Source organism: Salvia splendens, chromosome 17 (assembly GCF_004379255.2).
Source record: "Salvia splendens isolate huo1 chromosome 17, SspV2, whole genome shotgun sequence".
NCBI lineage: Eukaryota > Viridiplantae > Streptophyta > Magnoliopsida > Lamiales > Lamiaceae > Salvia > Salvia splendens.
Window position 1 is genome coordinate 22,491,413 of NC_056048.1, and position 22,446 is coordinate 22,513,858.

The 22,446-nt window shown below is 37.5% G+C and overlaps 1 protein-coding gene across 1 annotated transcript; it reads right to left on the minus strand.

Moving 5' to 3' along the window:
- Positions 1 to 17,196: 17,196 nt before the first annotated feature.
- Positions 17,197 to 20,631, minus strand: LOC121773677 (putative glucose-6-phosphate 1-epimerase). The gene is made up of 8 exons (XM_042170582.1): positions 19,593 to 20,631; positions 19,441 to 19,515; positions 18,667 to 18,723; positions 18,405 to 18,568; positions 18,169 to 18,303; positions 17,965 to 18,067; positions 17,772 to 17,871; positions 17,197 to 17,687 (listed from the first exon to the last, which is right to left on the minus strand). Exons 1-8 carry the CDS (start codon positions 19,701 to 19,703, stop codon positions 17,479 to 17,481), a joined length of 954 nt encoding a protein of 317 aa, XP_042026516.1. The 5' UTR covers positions 19,704 to 20,631; the 3' UTR covers positions 17,197 to 17,478.
- Between the last annotated feature and the right edge of the window lie 1,815 nt (positions 20,632 to 22,446).

The window sequence follows — 22,446 nt, forward strand, 5'->3', positions numbered from 1 at the left end:
ATTAGCAACTCTATTGAATCCGCATTATCCATGTTGTGTGGTGTGGTGACTACACACACGAAAGAGTTCATAAGTGCATATCTATTGAATGCATTGTGGAACTGTAATCATGCATTTTTTTGTAGTAATGGCTGCATTATTTATACAGTTTAATACATTGTGTGTGTCACACATGTACGCTTTCATTCTGGAGCATAATTTATATAGGCTATGGTTACCAAATTTTGTATTACACAGGGTATTTGGAGTGTTTTAATATATGCTCAGGCAGGATGGTTTTTTTGTATTATGTTGTGTGGGCAATGCATTGTGGAAATGTAATCGTCCATTTTTTTTGTAGTATTGTCTGCATTATATGCGTGTAATTATTTGTATAGTTAAAAACATGTTGTGTATAACACATGTACATTTTCAGTTTGCGACAATGCATTATCAGTACATATGTAAATATTTTTGTAAAGGCTATGCATTATTGAACATAAATTATGCATTATGTTTACTTAAATATGCATTAGCTAGGTTATTGGATGTGTAATACATGGTCAGTCAGTATGATGTTTTTTTATTATGCTGTGTGGGCAATGCATTGTGAAACTGTAATAGTGCATTTTTTGGTAGTATTGTCTGCATTATATGAGTGGTATTATGTGTATACATTAATACATTATGTTTGTACAAAATGTGCATTTCAGAGTTGTAACAATGCATTATCAGTAATATTTACTGCATTATGAGGCTGTGTTATGCATTAATGTACAATGATGTATGCATTATGTTCAGTATATTAAGCATTATTCATGGTATTATTTGTGGTTATTGGAAGATACGTATGTGCATTATTTGGTTTAGGTAGTGCATTATGTAGCTGTTAATTGTCATTATCTGAGTATATTATGCATTATTAGAAGTATTGTGTGTATGGGTTAATCAACGCAGTGAAGATTACATATGTGCATTATTTGGTTTAGACATTGCATTATGTAGTATGTAATTGTCATTATGTGCAGTATATTATGCATTATGAGAGATATTGTGTATATGGGTTAATCAACTCAGTGAAGATTACATATGTGCATTATTTGGTTTAGACAGTGCATTATGTAGTATCTAATTGTCATTATGTGCAGTATATTATGCATTATAAAAGATATTGTGTATATGGGTTAATCAACACAGTGAAGATTACATATGGGCATTATTTGGTTTAGGCAGTGCATTATGTAGTATCTAATTGTCATTATGTGCAGTACATTATGCATTATGAGAGATTTTGTGTATATGGGTTAATCAACTCAGTGAAGGTTACATATGGACATTATTTGGTTTAGACAGTGCATTATGTATTATCTAATTGTCATTATGTGCAGTACATTATGCATTATGAGAGATATTGTGTATATGGGTTAATCAACTCAGTGAAGGTTACATATGTGCATTATTTGGTTTAGGCAGTGCATTATGTATTATCTAATTGTCATTATGTGCAGTACATTAAACATTATGAGAGATATTGTGTATATGGGTTAATCAACTCAGTGAAGGTTACATATATGCATTATTTGGTTTAGGCAGTGCATTATGTAGCAGGTTATTGTCATTATTTGGAGTATATTAGGCATTATGAGATGTATTTTGTATATGGGTTAATCAACTCAGTGAAGATTCAATGTGCGCATATCATGTTGTATTCTGTTTTAATGATAATTTTCTGATGTTTTATGTTGTTTGTTCCATATCAGAGAAGCGGCTAAGACTCGACATCGACGAAGCGATCGACAATGTAATTCCGGTAGCACTTGCGAAAAGATTCAGGGATAGATTGGCCGAGGTGGCCCAAGTACAGCTGGAGATCAGGGTGAGCCGAAGAGCCATAGAGGAAGAAAGGGCCCTTGTCTCTTACATAATATGTACATTATGTAAATCAGTCAAAATGAGTGCATATCCGCGATTATAACTAAACACTAGTTTTATAAATCAAACTAATGGTCTTTGTTAACGTTGTTATTAATGTGTACATACTAGACCCTAGCCCCTGGGCTTGTTAAACCCTTAGGGAAAACAAGAAACGTGCGCCAAACATCTAAACACGGCCCAACTTAAATTAAACGGGGCAGGATAAATGTGAATTACATATCACAAAACATGCATTACAGAAACTAAACTACGCATTATACTCTACAAAAAATGTACATTACGTACATCTGTTTTAAAAATGTCTATGCGCTATGAATATGTAACCCCAGACAATTACTGCAGCTCGTGTATTTGGACAACGTTATGTAGACTTAGAACGTACTACACCATAACCCCTAGGCTTGTTAAACCCTTAGGGAAAACAAGAAACGTGAACCAAACATAGAAACACGACACAACTTAAATTAAACGGATCAGGATAAATGTTCATTACATATCACAAATAATGCATTACAGAAACTTTATACTATATAATATATACATTATGTATATCAGTAAAAAAAAACCTACGCGCTATGAATGTGCGACCCCAGATGAATTACTGCAGCTCGTGTATTTGGACAACGTTATTTAGACTTAGAACGTACTACACCCTAGCCCCTAGGCTTGTTAAACCCTTAGGGAAAACGAGAAACTTGAACCAAACATCGAAATACGGCACAAAATTAAACGGATAAATGTTCATTACATATCACAAATAATGCATTACAGAAACTAAACTGCGCATTATACTATATAATATGTACATTATGTATATCAGTAAATAAAAACCTACACGCTATGAATGTGCGACCCCATATGAAATACTGCAGCTCGTGTATTTGGACAACGTTATTTAGACTTAGAACGTACTACACCCTAGCCCCTAGGCTTGTTAAACCCTTAGGGAAAACAAGAAACGTAAACCAAACATCGAAACACTGCATAAGTTAAATTAAACGGGTCAGGATAAATGTTCATTACATATCACATATAATGCATTACAGAAACTAAACTACGCATTATACTCTACAGATCAGAATTCAACAAAGTATCACATCTCCTTTCACGCAGCGCTCCCTCTCTCTTAGAAAATTCTCCGTCGCCGTCAGCCATTGTCTAGGTCTGCTCTCCCTCTTTCGTCGGCGTTCCGTCGCTGAACTGCTGCGCGGCTGCTGTCCTTCGCGCAGCTACTGCCCCTGTTCCCAACCTCGCTTTCTCTGCCCTCTGATCTGTACTCCATCGTCACCGTCGGCGAGCTCGAAAGCTCTGCTCTCCGCCTATCTTCTTCTCTGATCGCCGATGCGATTCGTCGCAGCCGCGACTCTCCATCATCGCTGTTGATCAGCCACCGCTGCCGCCACTAGGGTCGCCGTTGAACGGATATTGCTGTTTTCCTCCCGCCGTGGCTGTGCGCGATCCAGCCCAGAGCCGACGTCGCATCAACCCCTATTCCCCGTCGCTGCCTCTCATAAAGCACAGATGTAATGGAGAAATTCACGTCAGTGGCGTTTGGCAAGGAATAATAACCGTGAAGATTGAGTTGGAGTAAATTTAGGAAGTTGCCATAACCAACCAAATTATTGATTACCAATTCAGCCCTTTTCGTTTTTTTAATCATTAAATTAAATGATTAAACACACTAATTTAGGCCATTGGATACAGTAAATCAACGGCTAAGATCAAAAAGGAAATAGGAGGGAATATGGGAAAAGGAAATGAATACATCCCTATATATATATATATATATATATATATATATATAGGGGAGCACTATTCTCCTTTTCCACTCTTAGATTCTTTTCTCTTCTTACTAATAACCGTTAGATCTTTTCAATCAACGGACCACGTTAATCCTTAATAATGATTTCCGCGTTGCATTATAGAACCTTTAGTTGTGCATTATGGGGGTAATATAGTAAAGTTAGTAAAATGGAACCGCCATATTTTTGGCAATAGCGAATTTTAAGCGATTTGCAATCTTACGCCTCTTCAGTTTTCTCCAACTTCTCTCCAGCTTACGATTCGACTCTCCCCACTCCTTCCACTCTCTAAAACCCTAGTTACATCTCCCACAAATCGATTTTGACAGCCTCCGTGACATATTTCGGCGATTACACTCCACCGTGGTTACATCTGCCACAAATCGACCGGCCTTGACTCGTTTCGACGAATATTCAACAAATCTTGCAGGTATGTAAATGGAAAGCATTCAACTTTGCAAATGCCTATGAGAGGTCGACCACTCTCTCAAGCATCAGAGGATGCAGGTGAAATTTCCGACGCTATTCAATATCTTATTTGTTGCTTGCGTGAAAGGGTATTTGCAACTCTGTTGATTGCTCATTATCCAGTTTAAAAAGGAATAACTTTACAATGTTCTTTAATCTGTTGGTGTATATGTGCTCAGTCCGGATGGAATAGGTTTATCAATTTGTGTGGGTAATGCATTATGAAACTGTAATTGTACATTTTTTGGAGTATATTGTGCATTATATGTTTGGTATTCTTTATGTGCAGTAAATTATGCAATGTGCATAGTGTCGTGTGTTTTGTGTTGTGTTGATTAAACTCGTGAAGTAGTTTGTATGTGCATATTTTAGTGTAAACTATGCATTATGAAACATACTTTATGCATTATGGTAACTACATTATGCATTATTAAGGGTGTTGGATGTGTTGTCATATTTGCTCAGTCTGGATGTGTTTTTTGTATTATGTTGTGTGGCCAATGCATTGGCAAACAGTAAAATTGGATTTTTTTTTCTACTATTGAATGCATTATATGAGTTGTATAATGTATATAGTTTCAAACATTATGTGTGTAACACATGTGCGTTTTCATGTTGAGACGCTGCACTATCAGTTCGTTTGTGCATTTAATAGTGTAGACTATGCAGTATAGAACATTATTTATGCATTAAGTTAACTAAATTATGCATTATTCAGGGATTTGGATGTGTTGCCATAGATCCTCAGTTTGAATGAGCTTCTTTTATTATGTTGTGTGGGCAATGCATTTTGAAACTATAATATTGCATTTTTTGTAGTATTGACTACATTATATGAATGGTATCATTTATACAGTTTACTATATTTTATGTATAACCCATGCGCATTATCATGTTGAGACAATGCATTATTAGTAATATTATATGCATTATCATGTTGAGACAATGCATTATCAGTATTATTTAATGCAGTATCATGTTGAGACAATGCATTATCAGTAATATTTAATGCATTATCATGTTGAGACAATGCATTATCAGTAATATTTAATGCATTATCATGTGAACATCTATAAGTATTATATAGACTTTATTGAAAATGTTATGATAGTTTTCTTTGTTTGTTCTATTTCAGAGAAGCGGCTACAATCAGAAATAGATGATACAGTAGATGATGTTATACCAGTTGCTTTGGCTAAGAGGTTCAGGGATAGGTTGGCAGAGGGCGCTCCCAGTGCGGTCGCAGGTGATGCTGAAAAGAAACAGCTAAAGGGACGAAAGCCTAATCGGCTGTACTGTAGACGACCACCGCTGGAATTTTTTAACTACTTGAAGCAGTTAAATCCAAGACAGAAAAGGGCGGTTACGGAGATTGGTTTTGGGGCAGTACTCTGTTTTTGAGAATATGTTTTATGACTGTGAAATTTCAAACACGCAGCCGAACAGTTTGTGCATGTCGTTTATTCGGATTGCCTTTATTTTAAATGCAGTCCACGTTATTTTACAATGTAGTTTGTATTATGTTATTTGTCCATATACGTGTACGATTAACTCTCATATTGCTTAACATAAACCACATAATTTACAAATCCTAGTGCATAATGCAATGCCTACACCAAATAATGCGTTCGTACATTACACAATAACTATACTAATCCATATACAGAAAACGGATCAAAATCCTGTGCATCATATCTGCATGTCATTGCATTATTTGTACTGAATTATGCATTATATAACTTTTTGTGTGTATTTGAGAATATGCTCTATGACTGTGAAATTGCGCATTTTAGTTTCTATAATGCATTATTTGTGATATGTAATGAACATTTATCCTGATCCGTTTAACTTAAGTTGTGCCGTGTTTCTATGTTTGGTTCACGTTTCTTGTTTTCCCTAAGGGTTTAACAAGCCTAGGGGCTAGGGTGTAGTACGTTCTAAGTCTACATAACGTTGTCCAAATACACGAGCTGCAGTAATTCGTCTGGGGTTGCACGTTCATAGCGCGTAGACATTTTTAAAACAGATGTACGTAATGTACATTTGTTGTAGAGTATAATGCGTAGTTTAGTTTCTGTAATGCATGTTTTGTGATATGTAATTCATATTTATCCTGCCCCGTTTAATTTAAGTTGGGCCGTGTTTAGATGTTTGGCGCACGTTTCTTGTTTTCCCTAAGAGTTTAACAAGCCCAAGGGCTAGGGTTTAGTAAGTACACATTAATAACAACGTTAACAAAGACCATTAGTTTGATTTATAAATAGACCCTAGACCCTAAGAGTGAGCCGAAGAGCCGTAGAGGAAGAAAGGGCCCTCGTCTCTTACATAATATGTACATTATGTAAATCAGTCAAAATTAGTGCATATCCGCGATTATAACTAAACACTAGTTTTATAAATCAAACTAATGGTCTTTGTTAACGTTGTTATTAATGTGTACTTACTAAACCCTAGCCCTTGGGCTTGTTAAACTCTTAGGGAAAACAAGAAACGTGCGCCAAACATCTAAACACGGCCCAACTTAAATTAAACGGGGCAGGATAAATATGAATTACATATCACAAAACATGCATTACAGAAACTAAACTACGCATTATACTCTACAACAAATGTACATTACGTACATCTGTTTTAAAAATGTCTACGCGCTATGAACGTGCAACCCCAGACGAATTACTGCAGCTCGTGTATTTGGACAACGTTATGTAGACTTAGAACGTACTACACCCTAGCCCCTAGGCTTGTTAAACCCTTAGGGAAAACAGGAAACGTGAGCCAAACATCGAAACACTGCATAAGTTTAATTAAACGGGTCAAGATCAATGTTCATTACATATCACATATGATGCATTACAGAAACTAAATTGCGCATTATACTCTACATATCAGAATTCAACAAAGTATAGCATCTCCTTTCACGCAGCGCTCCCTCTCTCTTAGAAAATTCTCCGTCACCGTCAGCCATTGTTTAGGTCTGCTCTCTCTCCTTCGTCGGCGTTCCGTCGCTGAACTGCTGCACGGCTGCTGTCCTTCGCGCAGCTACTACCCATGTTCCCAACCTCGCTTTCTCTGCCCTCCGATCTGTACTCCGTCGTCACCGTCGGCGAGCTCGAAAGCTCAGCTCTCCGCCTATCTTCTTCTCTCAGCGCCGCTGCGATTCGTCGCAGCCGCGACTCTCCATCATCGCTGTTGATCAGCCACCGCTGCCACCACTAGGGTCGCCATTGAACGGATGTTGATGTTTTCCTCCCGCCATGGCTATGCGCGATCCAGCACAGAGCCGACGTCGCATCAACCTCTGTTCCCCGTCGCTGCCTCTCATAAAGCACAGATGTAATGGAGAAATTCATGTCAATGGCGTTTGGCAAGGAATAATAACCGTGAAGATTGAGTTGGAGTAAATTTAGGAAGTTGCCATAACCAACCAAATTATTGATTACCAATTAAGCCCTTTTCGTTTTTTTAATCATTAAATTAAATGATTAAACACACTAATTTAGGCCATTGGATACATGAAATCAACGGCTAAGATCAAGAAGGAAATAGGAGGAAATATGAGAAAAGGAAATGAATACATCCCTATATATATATATATATATATATTAATATATAGTAATATTTTTTCGGTTTTTTGGTTTTTCAATTTTTTTCATATAATTTCAATTTTTTTGGTTTTTGAAGTTCGGTTTTCGGTTTTTGGGTTTCAGTTTCGGTTTTTCAGGTTTGGTTCGGATTTTGAACTAAATTCAGTTTTTCAGTTTTGGTTCTATTTGAGCAAAAAATCAAACCGAAACTCAAATGCTCACCCCTGTCAATCATCATATCTAATTAAGAACTCCCACAATTATAAGAGCTCCTGCAATTACAATGGTGCTTTTCACCATATCTTAATTATCTCACTTTTTACTTCATCAAGAGACATCACTTGCAAGTTGCAACCATTCTTTTCTTAACTTCATGGAACCAATCTCAGTACTTCATTTCTTTAACTTAAAAATATGATCAATTAAAAAACATTTCATTTAAAATACGTAACTAAAAAAATATAAAAATTACTCCTTCCGTCCCAAGGAAGATGCCCCCTTTCTTGGATGCCGGAAATTTATGCAATTTTATTTTGTGGGAGAAGTGGAGAGAGTAAAGTAAGAGGGAATAAAGTAGAGAGAATAGTTGTTTCCATTTTAAGTAATGAGTCATCTTGGTTGGGACAAACCAAAAAGAAAAGTGTGGCATCTTCAGTGGGACGGAGGGAGTACATTATAAATTCATAAAAATTAAAAATTGTATAATTAGAATTCTAAAAATTAAAAATAAAATAATTAAAATCCTAAAAATTACTATTGGGGCGGCGGCGATGGCGGGTTTGTAGAGAGAGGCCCAATTTAGCCTTGGTAAGCTCAATTGCTTGGTCATGTGCCACTTTTTGTAGGAATTGTAGCATTGAACAACATTCCAATTAAAATACGATTCGGGCAGGTGGGAGACCGGGGGCCGCTTGGCTTGGTCTGCTTCCTCCCCTGCCTCTAGCCCTCGTCGCTTCGTCCCAATCAGTTGATGCCACGAACCGGCTCTGAATCCACCCGAACCAGAGCTCGAGCCCCTCATAAACTGGCTTACGACCTCCTCCTCGCTATGCTCGGGTTGGCTGGATTGGCCACCACTTGACGAGTATTGGCCGCCCAATGTGTGCTTCGTCCATTTAGAGCTCGAGCTCGAGCTCATGTTGGACTGGATGCTATCGGCCCACTTATTGATCCCTCAAACCCTATTCCAAGTAGTGAAATGCTTGAACACCCTCTCTATGGTGTCTTGTTGGTAGATCATCATAGTCCCCATCATAATGTCGACTTCATTCGCTCTGCTGTGGAGTTGAATCACTTCGATCATGTAGATGCCGAAGAAACTTTGGATTTTCGAGCTAACCGCTTGAAATTACTCCGAAGCTCTTCCAAGTGCGATCGGTACCTCTTGCCAGCCGCATATTGATGTAGGTTTCAGTCACTTCTCCCAAAAAACGATCTAGTGTTGTAGGTTTCCCATGATCGGATCCTCCAAAGTGATGATGCATACTTCAAATAATTTCTCCCTCTCGGCCACAATGTAGGAATGACCAGCACCGGCCTTGAATTAGCCGTCGGTTTCCAGTATTCTTTAATTTGAAATTTGATTGTTATCCTCCTGAATTTGGGACAACGATTGCGTTAGGTAGTTTGACATCGACTCGTATAGCGTCGATTTGTACTGCATGTGGGGCATGTTCACCATATAGGGTCGGTAGACATCCTTAGATGGATTCTACGGCCTCTGGTAGTTGGGCATCGCTGAGCCTTGTGTACCCAGAGTCGGATAATCCGATGACAACACATTCTCCTCATTGAGACTGAGGCCCCACAAATTCCAGTTTGATGGTGGTCGGTCGGCATATTTGCACAACTGAGAACTAAGAGCATCCACAATGGGGCGCCCTAAGGCGCGCCACGTTAGCAGTTTTATCCTCCTACCCTCCCACCTGCAATGGGTGCGCCTTAGGGCGCGCCCTATATGTTTTAATATTGTTCTGTTAATTAATTTAAATATTTTCAAATATATAATGCAAACTAATTTAAAAACACAACGAGTAACCAAAAACCGGCGAATATTGCATTAATAATTACACAAAAGTTACACGATTCAAGTTGGCTAATCTATGCAATTCCCAACTTCCAGCGCAACTCATCGATCAACCCCCCGGAGAATTTCGGCTTCGGCGGGGTCTGTACAATTCTTGATGGCCTTGTGCGTCTGCAACAACGTCTTCGCCAACGACTTATACGCGGCGACCGTCTCGCTCGGGGCCAGGATCGGGATCGGCGATGGCGCGGCGGCGGTCGAGGATGATGTCGCCGCCGCCTTCCCCTTGGCCTTCGCAGCATTGACGCCTATGGGACGCAGGGAGGACATCAGTGTGCCTGAAATCTCAATGTCCTCGTACGTCCGGTAGAGGTCCACCGGACGAGTTTCGCTGCTCGTGTAACCACCAGCTTCGGTGGTCTTCGTCCTCTTTGTCGCCCCGATGTGCAGAATCCCGCCTTGGAACTTCTGCTTGTCCCTCAAGAGCGCACAGATGGCCTCGTGCTTGAATTCGCCGTACAGGGACTGGTACGACAACAGCTCTTTAGCGCCCACGTCGCACAAGCTCTCGCCGCTCCCCTGCGCCCTCGCGCACTTCTCGTACTCAGACGAGAACAGGTTGATATGCCTCTTCACCTGGTCCCAGTGCTTGCGGAGTTGCTCCCGTTGGCGCTTGTACGTGCTCGGCGGCTTCACCGCATTGTGGTGAATATGGTGCAGTCGTTTGATGGATTATACCACTTGCGTTGCATAACTCCTCAAACGGGCCTACATATTCGCCTCCAATATCGCTTCGAATCGTTTTGATTTTACAACCAAGTTGATTCTCAACTTCGTTCTTATAATTTTTGAACGCTTCTATTGCTTCATCTTTACTTCTTAAAAGATAAATGTAGCAATACCTTGTGCAATCATCTATGAAAGTGATAAAGTACTTTTTACCACCTCTAGTTTGCACCATCTTTAAATCACATACGTCCGTGTGAATTAATTCAAGGGGTTTTGTACTTCTTTCAACTGAGTGAAACGATAACTTAGTCATTTTTGCTTCAAGACAAATTTCACATTTATCTTGGTTATCCACTTCATTAGCCTTTAGTAAATCTAAATTCACTAATCTTTTAATGACTTTTGAATTTACATGTCCCAATCTACAATGCCACAAGTTTGAATACTCAATCAAGTAAGAGGAAGTAGACGCATTGTTATTGATAGCCAAAGGCTTGGGACCATGGCGCGTAGCCACGCTAAGCTTGAAAAGCCCATCGGTTACATAACCTTTTCCGAGGGATTTTCCAAACTTATACAAAACAAACCTATCGGATTCAAATACAAGTTTAAAACTCTTATTAACTAGTATAGATCCAGACACTAGGTTCTTGCGGATGTCCGGCATATGCAGCACATCCTTCAGCGTGACAGAGACGCCAGACATCATTTTGAGGATCACATCTCCAGTTCCTTTGACTTCGGATGATGTTTGATTCCCCATGTTGATCTCCCTCCCATCAACAGGATTGTAAGTTGAAAACTTACTCCTATCGACACAAACATGAGCAGTTGGTCCAGTGTCGATGTACCAGTCTCCCATGTTTTCAATCAAGTTGGCCACTTCAGTGACCACAGAGATGAGGTCATTTTCGTCCCAGTCTTTGAACTATTTTTCAACGACGTGGGCTGCCGCCTTCTTCTTCTTGCTGCGGCAGTCTTTGGCAAAGTGGTCAGTTTTGCCACACTTGAAGCATTCGCCTTCAAATTTCTTTGCAGGCTGCTTTCCTTTCCCTTTATCCTTTTGACTTGGACGAGGGCGTTTGTTGGAGGGACCGCCCCGCTTCAACAAGTTGGCCTTGGCTTCAAAGGGGCCATGGCCTCTAGCCTTTTGTTCGTTTTTGAGCACGTCAGATTCAATGCGCAATTTCACGATCATTTCTTCAAGGGGTCATCTCCTTTCGTTTGTGCTTAAGGTAGCTCTTGAAGTCCTTCCAACTAGGTGGAAGCTTCTCAATTATCGTGCCAGAAGTAAAAGCTTCCGGCAAGTTCATCCCCTCAGCGGCGAGTTCGTGGATGATAATTTGAAACTCTTGTACTGGGTCCATCACTGGTCTTGAATCGACCATTTTGTAGTCCAAGTACTTAGCTATTACAAATTTCTTAGTACCGGCATCATTGCTACGGTACTTCTTCTCTAGGTTCTCCCACATTTGTTTAGATATGGTTACATTAGAGTATACATTGTAGAGGCTATCATCTAGTGCACTTAAAATAAAGTTTTTACATAGATAATCCCCTTTATGCCATGCGTCGTAGTCGGAGAAGACCTCCAGTCTTTTCTCTTAATCGCTTGGCCTGGGTGGCTCGTCTTCCTTGAGGAAGTGCACGACCCCCAATGTTGTCAAGTAGAACAACATTTTCTGTTACCACCTCTTGAAGTCAGATCCTCCAAACTTGGAGGGCTTCTCAGCGGGCGGCATCATTCTCAGCATCAAAGGCACCGAGCTTGGTCCATGATATGAACCATTCAAGTTGACTCCACTTGAGCCAGCAACGTGGTTGGGCATAAAGCCCCCACCATTCATGTTGGGCATAGAGCCCGTCATGGTCGTACCAGCCCCGAAGGAACTAGCACCCGCATGAGACCCGAAGGCCCCAGCATTCGTGTGAGACCCGAAGGCCCCATCACTTAATCCATTAAAGGATCCGAAGGAACCACTAAAAGTGGAACCAACCGATCCACTGGAGGTGGATCCACCAGTGGGCCCAAGGGGGTTAACAAACTCCCAAGGGGTTGTTGATGAAGATGGATAGCGCCCGGGAGTGGGCATCATCGTCGGAATTGACGATGTGTTGACCGGTGCAGTGGTCGACAAGGTGGATGGAGTTGTTGCAGCAGCGGTGGTGGCAGCAACGGTGTTGGATTCAGTCGACATCTCCAGCAAAGGTATTAAGTTTCGATAGTTTTTAAGTTCAGCTTAGGTCCGAAACCTTCAACGGCAAGTATATCTCGTCTTGCGATTATTGGGGATACTGGAATTACAAGAGATAAACAATACCGGGCGTAATACAACCCAAGAAGGAAGAACTAAAACTGAAAATTACAATGAAATCTAAACTGTTAACTAGAAATAAACTTAGCCGAGTCGATGAGGCCTCTTTCCGCAAGACGAGATACGCCCCGGTAGTGCTCTCGGTTTGGCGTGTCGTCCCCAAAGATAAAACGGCTACGTCTCTGATGAAGCAGCACCGCAATCAACAGAGCTCCGGCGAACTGGATGGAGGAGAGGGCAGAGCTTTCGGGAAGAAAAGAATATGCAAAGAGTATGATGCTTGTATGTATGTTCTGATTGTATTTGATGCAAGGAATGACTAGCCTATTTATAGGCCTAGTCCACTGGAGGGGTCAACTCAGCCTTGATGGCTGTCATCATGGCTCATTATGGCGGGGCTGTAACCGCCGGCCGTTACGAGTTTGAAAGCTGGAGTGGTCGACGTTGAATCTAGACGTTGTACACGCCCTAGTTCAACCGTCACATGTGGACTTCGTGAAGCGACTTGATCAAGACACTGATCAAGCCATCACTCAAGGCGCAACAGGCCGAGTTGATCAGGCTGTTGATCAAGGCGCAGCATGTCAAGTTGATCAGGCTGCTGCCCAAAACTGAGATGGTCCAAAACATTAAGTCTGGATCCAGGGCAAAGCCCAAAGACCACCCAAAGACCAATTGGGAAGATCCAAGTCCAAGTCCAAGACCAAGACCAAGGGCAAGGGTGCGGGCACGGGCACGACTTGGCTCGGCGCGCGTGTGCGCGCGTGTGGGCTCTTTCACCCATCTTAGTCCATGATAATTACTAAGTGTAATTAGTCACTTAATAAATACACATTTAAAGATGTGTCTCATCTCCTATGTGGGATAATTAACACTAGTTAATTACTCCCTACACTTTCAACTCATAGCTTTATCAAAAGCTACAATGTGACCAACTTTTATCCACTATTTCTCACTCACCGGGAATCGGATTTGAGAAAGTGAATATATTGCGGTCATCTACGCGGAACGTAGATCGACGCTATATCATTTAAAAATTAAATGTCTTGTCACATTTATTATTGGTCAAACTTCATTGGTTGGACATCTTAAAATCAAGATTCCAACAAGGGGAATGCCCCACATGGAATCGGTGCCGTGGGAGGCCGTGAGCTTGTCCTTGAGCTCTTTGAGGGCTTTGCGCTCGGAGTTTTTGAGGTGGGAGATGAAGTAGGTGTCTTCTTTGAAGGAGGGGGAGCGGAGAGAGGCGACGAAGCTCTTCTTGGCGGGTTTTGGGGAGGAATTGGGAGTGTGGGTTTGTTTGAGGGAGGTAGGAGATGCGGCGGTTTCCATTTTTTCTTTTTTCTTTTGGGAGGAGAAATGGAGATGGATTTTTGGGAGAGTGTGTGTGTTTTGTGACGGATTAGTGACAGATCAGTTTCTCCAAGTTAGTGACGGATTAGTGACGAATTTGTGACTCGGTTATTAAAACCGTCAAAAATTTGACGGAACCATCCAAAATGGACCAAATGTGATCCGAATTCAAATGTGAGAGACCGAATAATTCAAAAGATAATGTTTTGGACCAAAATTAAAAAAAAACGCAATATGTTAAGGATCAAATTAGGACTTTAGTCTAAATTATATGATCCTTTGTTACTTGTTGAAGAGCGATAATGCTTATACTAAGAATGCGGCGGAAACTTGATAATGATGGAAGGATGACGCCACAGGATAAATAAACCCTGTCGTAGGGATGTCAATGTAACCGGCCCGAATAACCCGATAAAAATACAGGGTTAGGGTTGTAATTTTGCAGCCCAAATTTAAAATCGGGCCATTCGGGCTGACCCGTTCGGGTTGTCGGGTTATGCGGGCTGACCCGATCGGGTTATGGGTCGGCCCGTCGGGTTGAAGGCTTCTGCACCGTGAGCAGTTTTTGTAACGGTCATAACTTTCTCTACAAAGCTCCGATTGAGGTGTGCAATATATCCACGCGAAGCTCTTTCGAAGACGAAGAGAATGATATGTATTAGAGGTTTATCAGACTTCAAAATTGCGAGAAACATTGACTCAAACAAGGCTGCTGCACATCCACATATTTTGTGTACATTTTCTAATCCATTTTCTATCATTTCTCAACAAACATGTAAACATACCAAAATATAGAAATATAATCAAAATCATCCAAGACAACCCTTTAAAACCATGCAAAATCCAAATACGTCAACCGACTATAAAAGATCACGAAAAAAATCACTATGTGGTTCATGGATTCATAAATACTCGTATATAAAAGCTTTATTTTAGTATATTTCCAATATAATAGTGCAAAGTGTTTTGACGCCGCTTCGTCATTTAATTATGCGTACTTTGATGATTCTTAAAACAAAGATAAATTATTATTTGACTTATTTACAGATGGAATAAATTAAATTTGACCAATCATAATTCAAGAAAATTTAGAGTTACTCCAATTAGCTAGCATCTTGATAATTCACTTTTTAACAATTCAAAATATTTTTGTTACATCTACGATGCACCTATCACGTTATTTAATTTTCTACGAATTGATTTATGTTTGAATTTTGAAACAAAGTGTTGATTTATATTTTAAATACATAAACATAAACATACTATTGATAGATATTTTGTAAATAATTATGTAATGAATAAGTTATTTAAATTTAAATAACTTAATATTTTTTAAAAATATTAAAGAAAATAAAAAATACATATTTCATTGTTGAATGATTAATTAAAAATATGTATATAATTAAAGAAAATTTAAAATACGTATTATTTTTTTGAAAATATTAAAAGAATTAAAAATACGCATTGACCCGAATAACCCGGTGGGTTAGCCCGAAACCCGAAGGGTTAGGGTCGAACTTTTATAACCCGAAAAAATCATAACCCGAATAGCCCGTACTCGAATGGCCCGACAACCCGAACGGGTTGGCCCGATTGACATCCCTACTGATCATCATGTATGGAATTATTGAAGCCACAAACAAATGTGAAAATTTATTTAATAAGTCTAATAAATTTCTCAATCAACTAAAAAATTTGAAAAAGAACTCGAAAAAGACCAAACTCGCAAAATATGATTTAATGAAGGTGTAACTTTCATTGTCATAATGAAGCCTTTATCTATGCACTGCTTCTAACATACAAAGGAAATATTACTTAAAAGAAATAAATTAGAAAGGAAATAGTTTAAAATAAAATAAATTAAATTAAAATGAAACTCTAATTGGTAGAAGGGATAAATGTAAAAGTATATTAATATTGGTTGATAACTTTCCATACTTATTAATTGACTAGGAAAGCAAAGTAAATAACAAAGCAAGATAATGAAGTTTCCAATAGATGAATATTCTGTTGACTAAAGTTTAAATTTCGTCATTTATATTTGCTCAAAAAAAAACTTTTTGATCATTTATATTAAGTTTGTTACCTTTTAGTCCAAATAATATGTTATGGTCCAAAGTTAAGATTGTCCGTTAAATTTAACGGTCAAACGTGATTCGACCAAACTAGTGACTTAGTTATAAATCTAAACCGATTAACCTCACTAATTCAATATTAAAATTTATAAAATAAATTTTTTACCTATATCAAAATATATTAAATTCATAAACTATTTTAATACATATAATAAAAAAATTAAATTAAAATTTAATAAAGTATTCAAATTTTAATATTATTAAAATTTATAAAATATTTTTTACCTATAATAAAAATAAAATTAAATAAAATTTATAAATATTCACAAATTTAATTTTTATTATAGGTAAAATATTTTATATATTTTAGTTTAATTTTTATATAAATTGTACTCCGTCCGTTTTTAAAAAATAGCAACTATTTCCATTTTTTGTCGTTCCTTAAAAATAGAAACTTTAGAATCTTTCTATTTTAGGACATGGACCCCACAATCCACTAACTCTACTTTCACTACTTTTTTTCTTCATTTCTCTTACTTTACTCAATTTTCTTTTCCTCTCTCTTACTTTACCAATTTTTCTCACTTACTTTACCAATTGTACATTAAAATCCGTGTCATTACAAATGTTTCTATTTTTTGAATACGGAGAGAGTAAGTTAATTTTTTTATAGGTCAAAAAATATTTATAAATATTTATATTAAATTAATTATAGGTTAATCGACTAATTAGATTCATAATTAAGTCACTAGTTTGGTCAAATTTGGACCAAAACATATTGTTTGGAACCAAAAAGTAACAAACTTAATGTAAATGACCAAAAATTTTTTAGAGCAAATGTAAAGGACCAAATTTGGACTTTAGTCTATTTCGTCTATAATAAAGCAATTTCCGTCCATATTTACTATTGTAATCACCTTTTAAAATAAATTCTCAAGTAAAAGATTTTCCTCCAGATTTCTTAAAATTTTGATAGTAATTGTCCATGTGATACTGAAAAGAATTGATGTCACAATTTGTGTCTGAAGATCATCACTTCACAAATCACAAACTAGATATGTTCAGATTCAGAGTGCATAAAGGCACTGTGATTAGGGCAAATTGTATGCCTCAAATCCCTACACAACCAAACTTTTTCTCAGCCATTTCTAAAAAAACCACAGGCTTTGATAAAATTGAGTAACGAAGGAACAAACGATCACAAGTCGAACATCAAAAGTAGTCGAGATGAGGTTCAAGTTCGTCGCAGCAGAAGCTTGAAGGCACAGCTGCGAGCTCGACTCTCCCCGTCCACTCCTCTCCTGGTTTCAGGGTGATGTTCTTCTCTATTGCTGCTGCATTCACACATAGCATCTGCTTATATTCTTCATCTCCAAAATCTGTCATTGCTTTCGACTTCTTCTCCCATGGATTCCACACGACTACATGAAAAAACCATTTGTGTGTATTAGGCCACAAACCGGAGGTTGTTGGCATTCGAGGAAAAAGATAATGGTGATACATACCCATATCAGGCAGCCCCTCCTTTCTGATAACATATGTCCGTTTCTTCTCGTGATCAAGAACAGCGACACACTTGGGTGAGCTTAGGTAAACTCGGTCTATCTGAAAACCGGGGAACATAAAAGAGCAATGGTTTAGAATATCACTACTTAAAACAGTCAAACTGCAACATTTTGGAAGTGGAAGAACATTTACCTCTGATTCGAATGTTAGGGCATCACCTTGCTCCGTGAATCGTTCCCTTTGGGAGAGGTTGTCGAGGTAGTCCAGCGTCTCTAAACCTTCTATCCTCACTTCGCTGTTGGAAGTGTGAAAATGGGCAAACGGGTAAAAAGAAAATTAAGTTTCAATGATGATTTATAAAAAGATTGAACTAATCTAAAAAAATATGCTATTTACCTAATGTCAGAAACAGAGAAATGTGTTTGATAGGCCAAAGTGAAACTGAAAGGTTTCCCATTTATATTCCTAATGCGTGATATCAGTATCAAGTTTCCATCCGATGCGAGAGAAACTCGTAGACGAAACTCAAAGCTGAGAGAAGGCCAGAGACAGAGAGAGAGTTCAAAGACTGCTAAGAAGAGTGAGGAACATAACATTTCCTAATAAAATGCTCGAATACATGAAATTTTTACCCGTGAGGCCAGAACTTCATATCTTCTTCAATGGGTTTTAGCAGCAAATCAACAAAGGATTTACCATGAGAGTCATTTGGATGAAGTGAAGGAGGATCATCCTCGATTGTCCAAATCTTGTTCCTGGCAAATCCATGCTGCTCGAGCGAATGAGAGTTCCCAAACTGAAGCATGGATGAAATATGAAGTGAGATACAAACATGTTTTAAGCTTCACAAAGTCTTGAAATAACAGCAAAATAGAAGAACAAATGATTGTGTACCTGCGGAAAGCAAATAGAGATGCCTCCTCGCATTGCTTTTGGAGATTTAAAGATGGCCTACAAAGGTTTTGAAGGTCAATATACAGCATTTTAGTAGCTAAAATGAAATAAATGTTTCTAAGCTTCATCTAGTTACATTAACAGAGACGAAAATTTGAATCAAGTAAATTAATCGAACAAAATTCAACTAAACTGAACCATCTAAACTTTGCAGCTTCTGCTTGATGTTTCCTCTAGTCAAGCAATAAAGAGTCGGGACACTTTTTCTTGAAAAATTTCCAATATGCAGAACTTGACAAAAAAAAATCTGCATTACTGGATGATTTCTACCCTCACAGGATTAGTGAACCGATTAGGCATTGCAAATAAATATTCCTCAACAGAATTACATCACCAGTTCTACCTATCATGACGACAACTCATCCAATCCCTAGAGTGGGTGATCTCAGAGTATTTAACATAAGCCCAAATATAGTGTAAACTTTATATAAACTAACCTCAAGATATGCACATTTGACAGCTTCATTTTATGTTCATTGAATCATGTTTTAATTCTAATAGCACAGTATTTAAGATGATACAACATGAAAGTATTTCTCTAGTGTACATCACACTGCACCTTCTCTTTCGACAGCGAAGGTACTAAAATTGGTATGCGGCCAAAACCACAATTGGTACAGTATTTACTTATTGGAATTTAATGAAAATGCAAAACCACAATTGAGAAAGATGAAGATACACATCATATCTTATAAATTAGGATAAAAACCTCACCTTACTAGTGGTGAAAAGAAGCTCTTCGCCCCTATCGTTCCTCCATGAGATAACTTGTGCTCCATGCAGGCTCACCTCCATTTTTTTCACAAATAATGAATAACACAGATATACTCATAGACCCGATTTCTGCACCAATAATAGAAACTTACTCGTGCAGACGCCCCACGAGGGTTCCGAAGCACAACCTGATCGATTCCATTCCAGTCCTTGGTCAATTCAAGAGAAGCTCTATGGTCCCAAACTGCTGCAGAATGCCCCATTCTTTACACCCAAAAGCAGAAAAAAATAAACTTGTTTCCTCCCAAGTCACCAAACAATATCTAAAATCCTTATAAACTCCTCCCTTTCCAGAAACAAAAGGAAACAAATGTTGCTACGACAGCTAATTAACGACTTCTCCTCTCAACACCACCGTTGTGATAGTTTTGTCAGCTACTGAACCAAATTTAAATGCTGCATCCTCACACACCCTGGGATTCAGGAAATCCCATTGACTCAAAATAAACTCTTATCCCTTTACCACCGCAGCAATCTCACCAATATGTTCAACATTGGGCATAATTCCTCCAACCAAAATCCTAAGGCAATCCCATACGACACTCCCCCAACTCAAAGTATGAGGTAATCCAATAAAAGGTGCCTAACTTCAAAATCAGCAATCCAAACAAACCACAACAATTGACGAAGTAACTCTCCTCCCCACGAATGCTACAATCTCTTAAATTGACAGGTAAAATCTCCTCCCCAAATATGTTACAAAATCTTGGGAAATTGAAATCCCAATTCAAATTTAACCCAAAAACAACAACAATTCCTAGAAATAGAATAAATCTCAATGGGAAAGTTTGTCGAATATCAATCAAAAAAAGAAAAAACCCAATTTGAGCACAATAATAATAACGGGAGTAACTGAGCAATAAAGTTATAATCTTTCACATGAAGCATTGAGAATCAAGAAAGCCCATTTCTTGAAAACAAACGGACAATCTAAGAAAACACTGAGACACAATTATGGAAACGTTGAACAATATATAGTAGTGCAGAGTCCATTAAAATGAAGTGTGATGCAATCTTGAACCTAATCAAGCATTAATTTAAGTCTAGTCTAGATTCAAAAACAAACAATTGCAGGAAGTAACGTAAACCTGAGGTAGCAAGCAGGAATGTGGAAACATGGGATGTTTTGAAATAAATTAATGGTCATTCATGTGATGCAAATGTAAATTTTAAAAAAAATAATTTACGTACATTGAGTGAGTTGTATTCGTACTCTACTGTTATATTGTTAACTCAATACTTAATTACTAACTATAATTAAATAATAATTATTAAATGTTTAAATCAATAGTCTAGATCATCAGTACCGAAATGTCAATACGATCACCAAAAACAGTCAATAAGGGTATTAAGGTCAATTTACAACAAATTAGTTGTAACTAACTTTTGAAAAATATCCCATAACTTTAAAACGCATATAACTTTCTCGATTTAAACTATTTTTTCGCACAAACATATATCAAATTAAAGATAATTTCATAAGGATTCTAACGAGATCTCACTTGCATTTGTTCCGATGTCAAAATTTGAAAAAAAAATCAAAAATTTTCATAAATTTCGTTAACAACTTTATTACACACCACATAATATGTCAATACAATGTTTGTACAATGTCAATATGAAATTGTACTGACATTGTCATGTCTTTGTGTTGATGTATTTCATACACTGTATTGACATTGTGTTTCTAAACCCTAAATTTGATAGTTGCTATTATCTTTTTAATATTAAAAAATAAAAAAACTAAATTATATATGGCAAATTGTAGATCACAAAATTTCTAAAATCTTATGGTCTTAAATTAGTTGTAGTTAGCAAATTAAATGATGAGTTAGCAATTGATCACTCCCTCATACAAATATATCTAAATTTTATACATCCCCGTACAAATATCACTAAATTTTAGATTTAATTGAATTATATGACAAATTAATTTTATTATAGTATATTATTAGCAATATAAAAGAAGTGATATGGAAATTTTTAACAAATTTTCACATGATTTCAAGTTCAAAATTTGTTGGTATTTAATTTAAAATTTTAAAAAATTTCTAAATTTTTATGGAATAATTAGCATGTAATTTATAGTTCGATTATGTATATATAGAGTGCAATTTATTTATACTACTCCACAATTCATCAAGAAATAGGTTGCAGGTACAGCACCCCAAAAATAGGCACATCTAATACAATTAACTGCAATAATTATTGGTTTGTACGAATATATGATAGGTCAAAAGTTGTTAAACATCTTGATTTCAAATTTTGAACTTTTATTGGTGTAATCAAGATTTCGCAAATTAAATTAGCATCGACCTAATATTCACAAAAAGTTTAAATAATTGAGGGTAAAAGTACTGCACTATATAATTTGATTCAAAATCTTGGACATCTTGTTTTATTAGCCCCACCACACTTAGTTACAAATATGACAAAATCTTTTTGATAATTTGTAACACTGGAATTTCAGACATTTGATACTTGTGTAATGAAATGGGGTACCAATTTTGAATGCTACATGGAGGGAAATATATATTGCATATAATACTTTCTCCTTCCACCAATAAATTTATCATTTTACCATTTATATCCGGCTACCAATAAACTTTACATTTGTTTTTTACTATTTTTGGTAATGAATCTCACGTTACACTAATTTTATCTCACTCATATTTCATTATAAAACTTGTGCCCGGTTAAATGTGTCTTTGTATTGGTGGACGGAGAAAGTAACATTTCTGGCAGTGACATTTTCATAAACAATTAGAAGTATAAAAAAAGTAAGAGAAAATATTTTTTTGTCTGTGAATTATGCCAAAGAATCTATTTTGGTTCCTAACATTTGGAAATATCTTCTGAGGTCCACTAACTTGGATGTAATATCGTATGAGCTACTTTTTCACCAGTTCAAACTTTTTTCGACGAAAATACTATCAGTCCCATGAA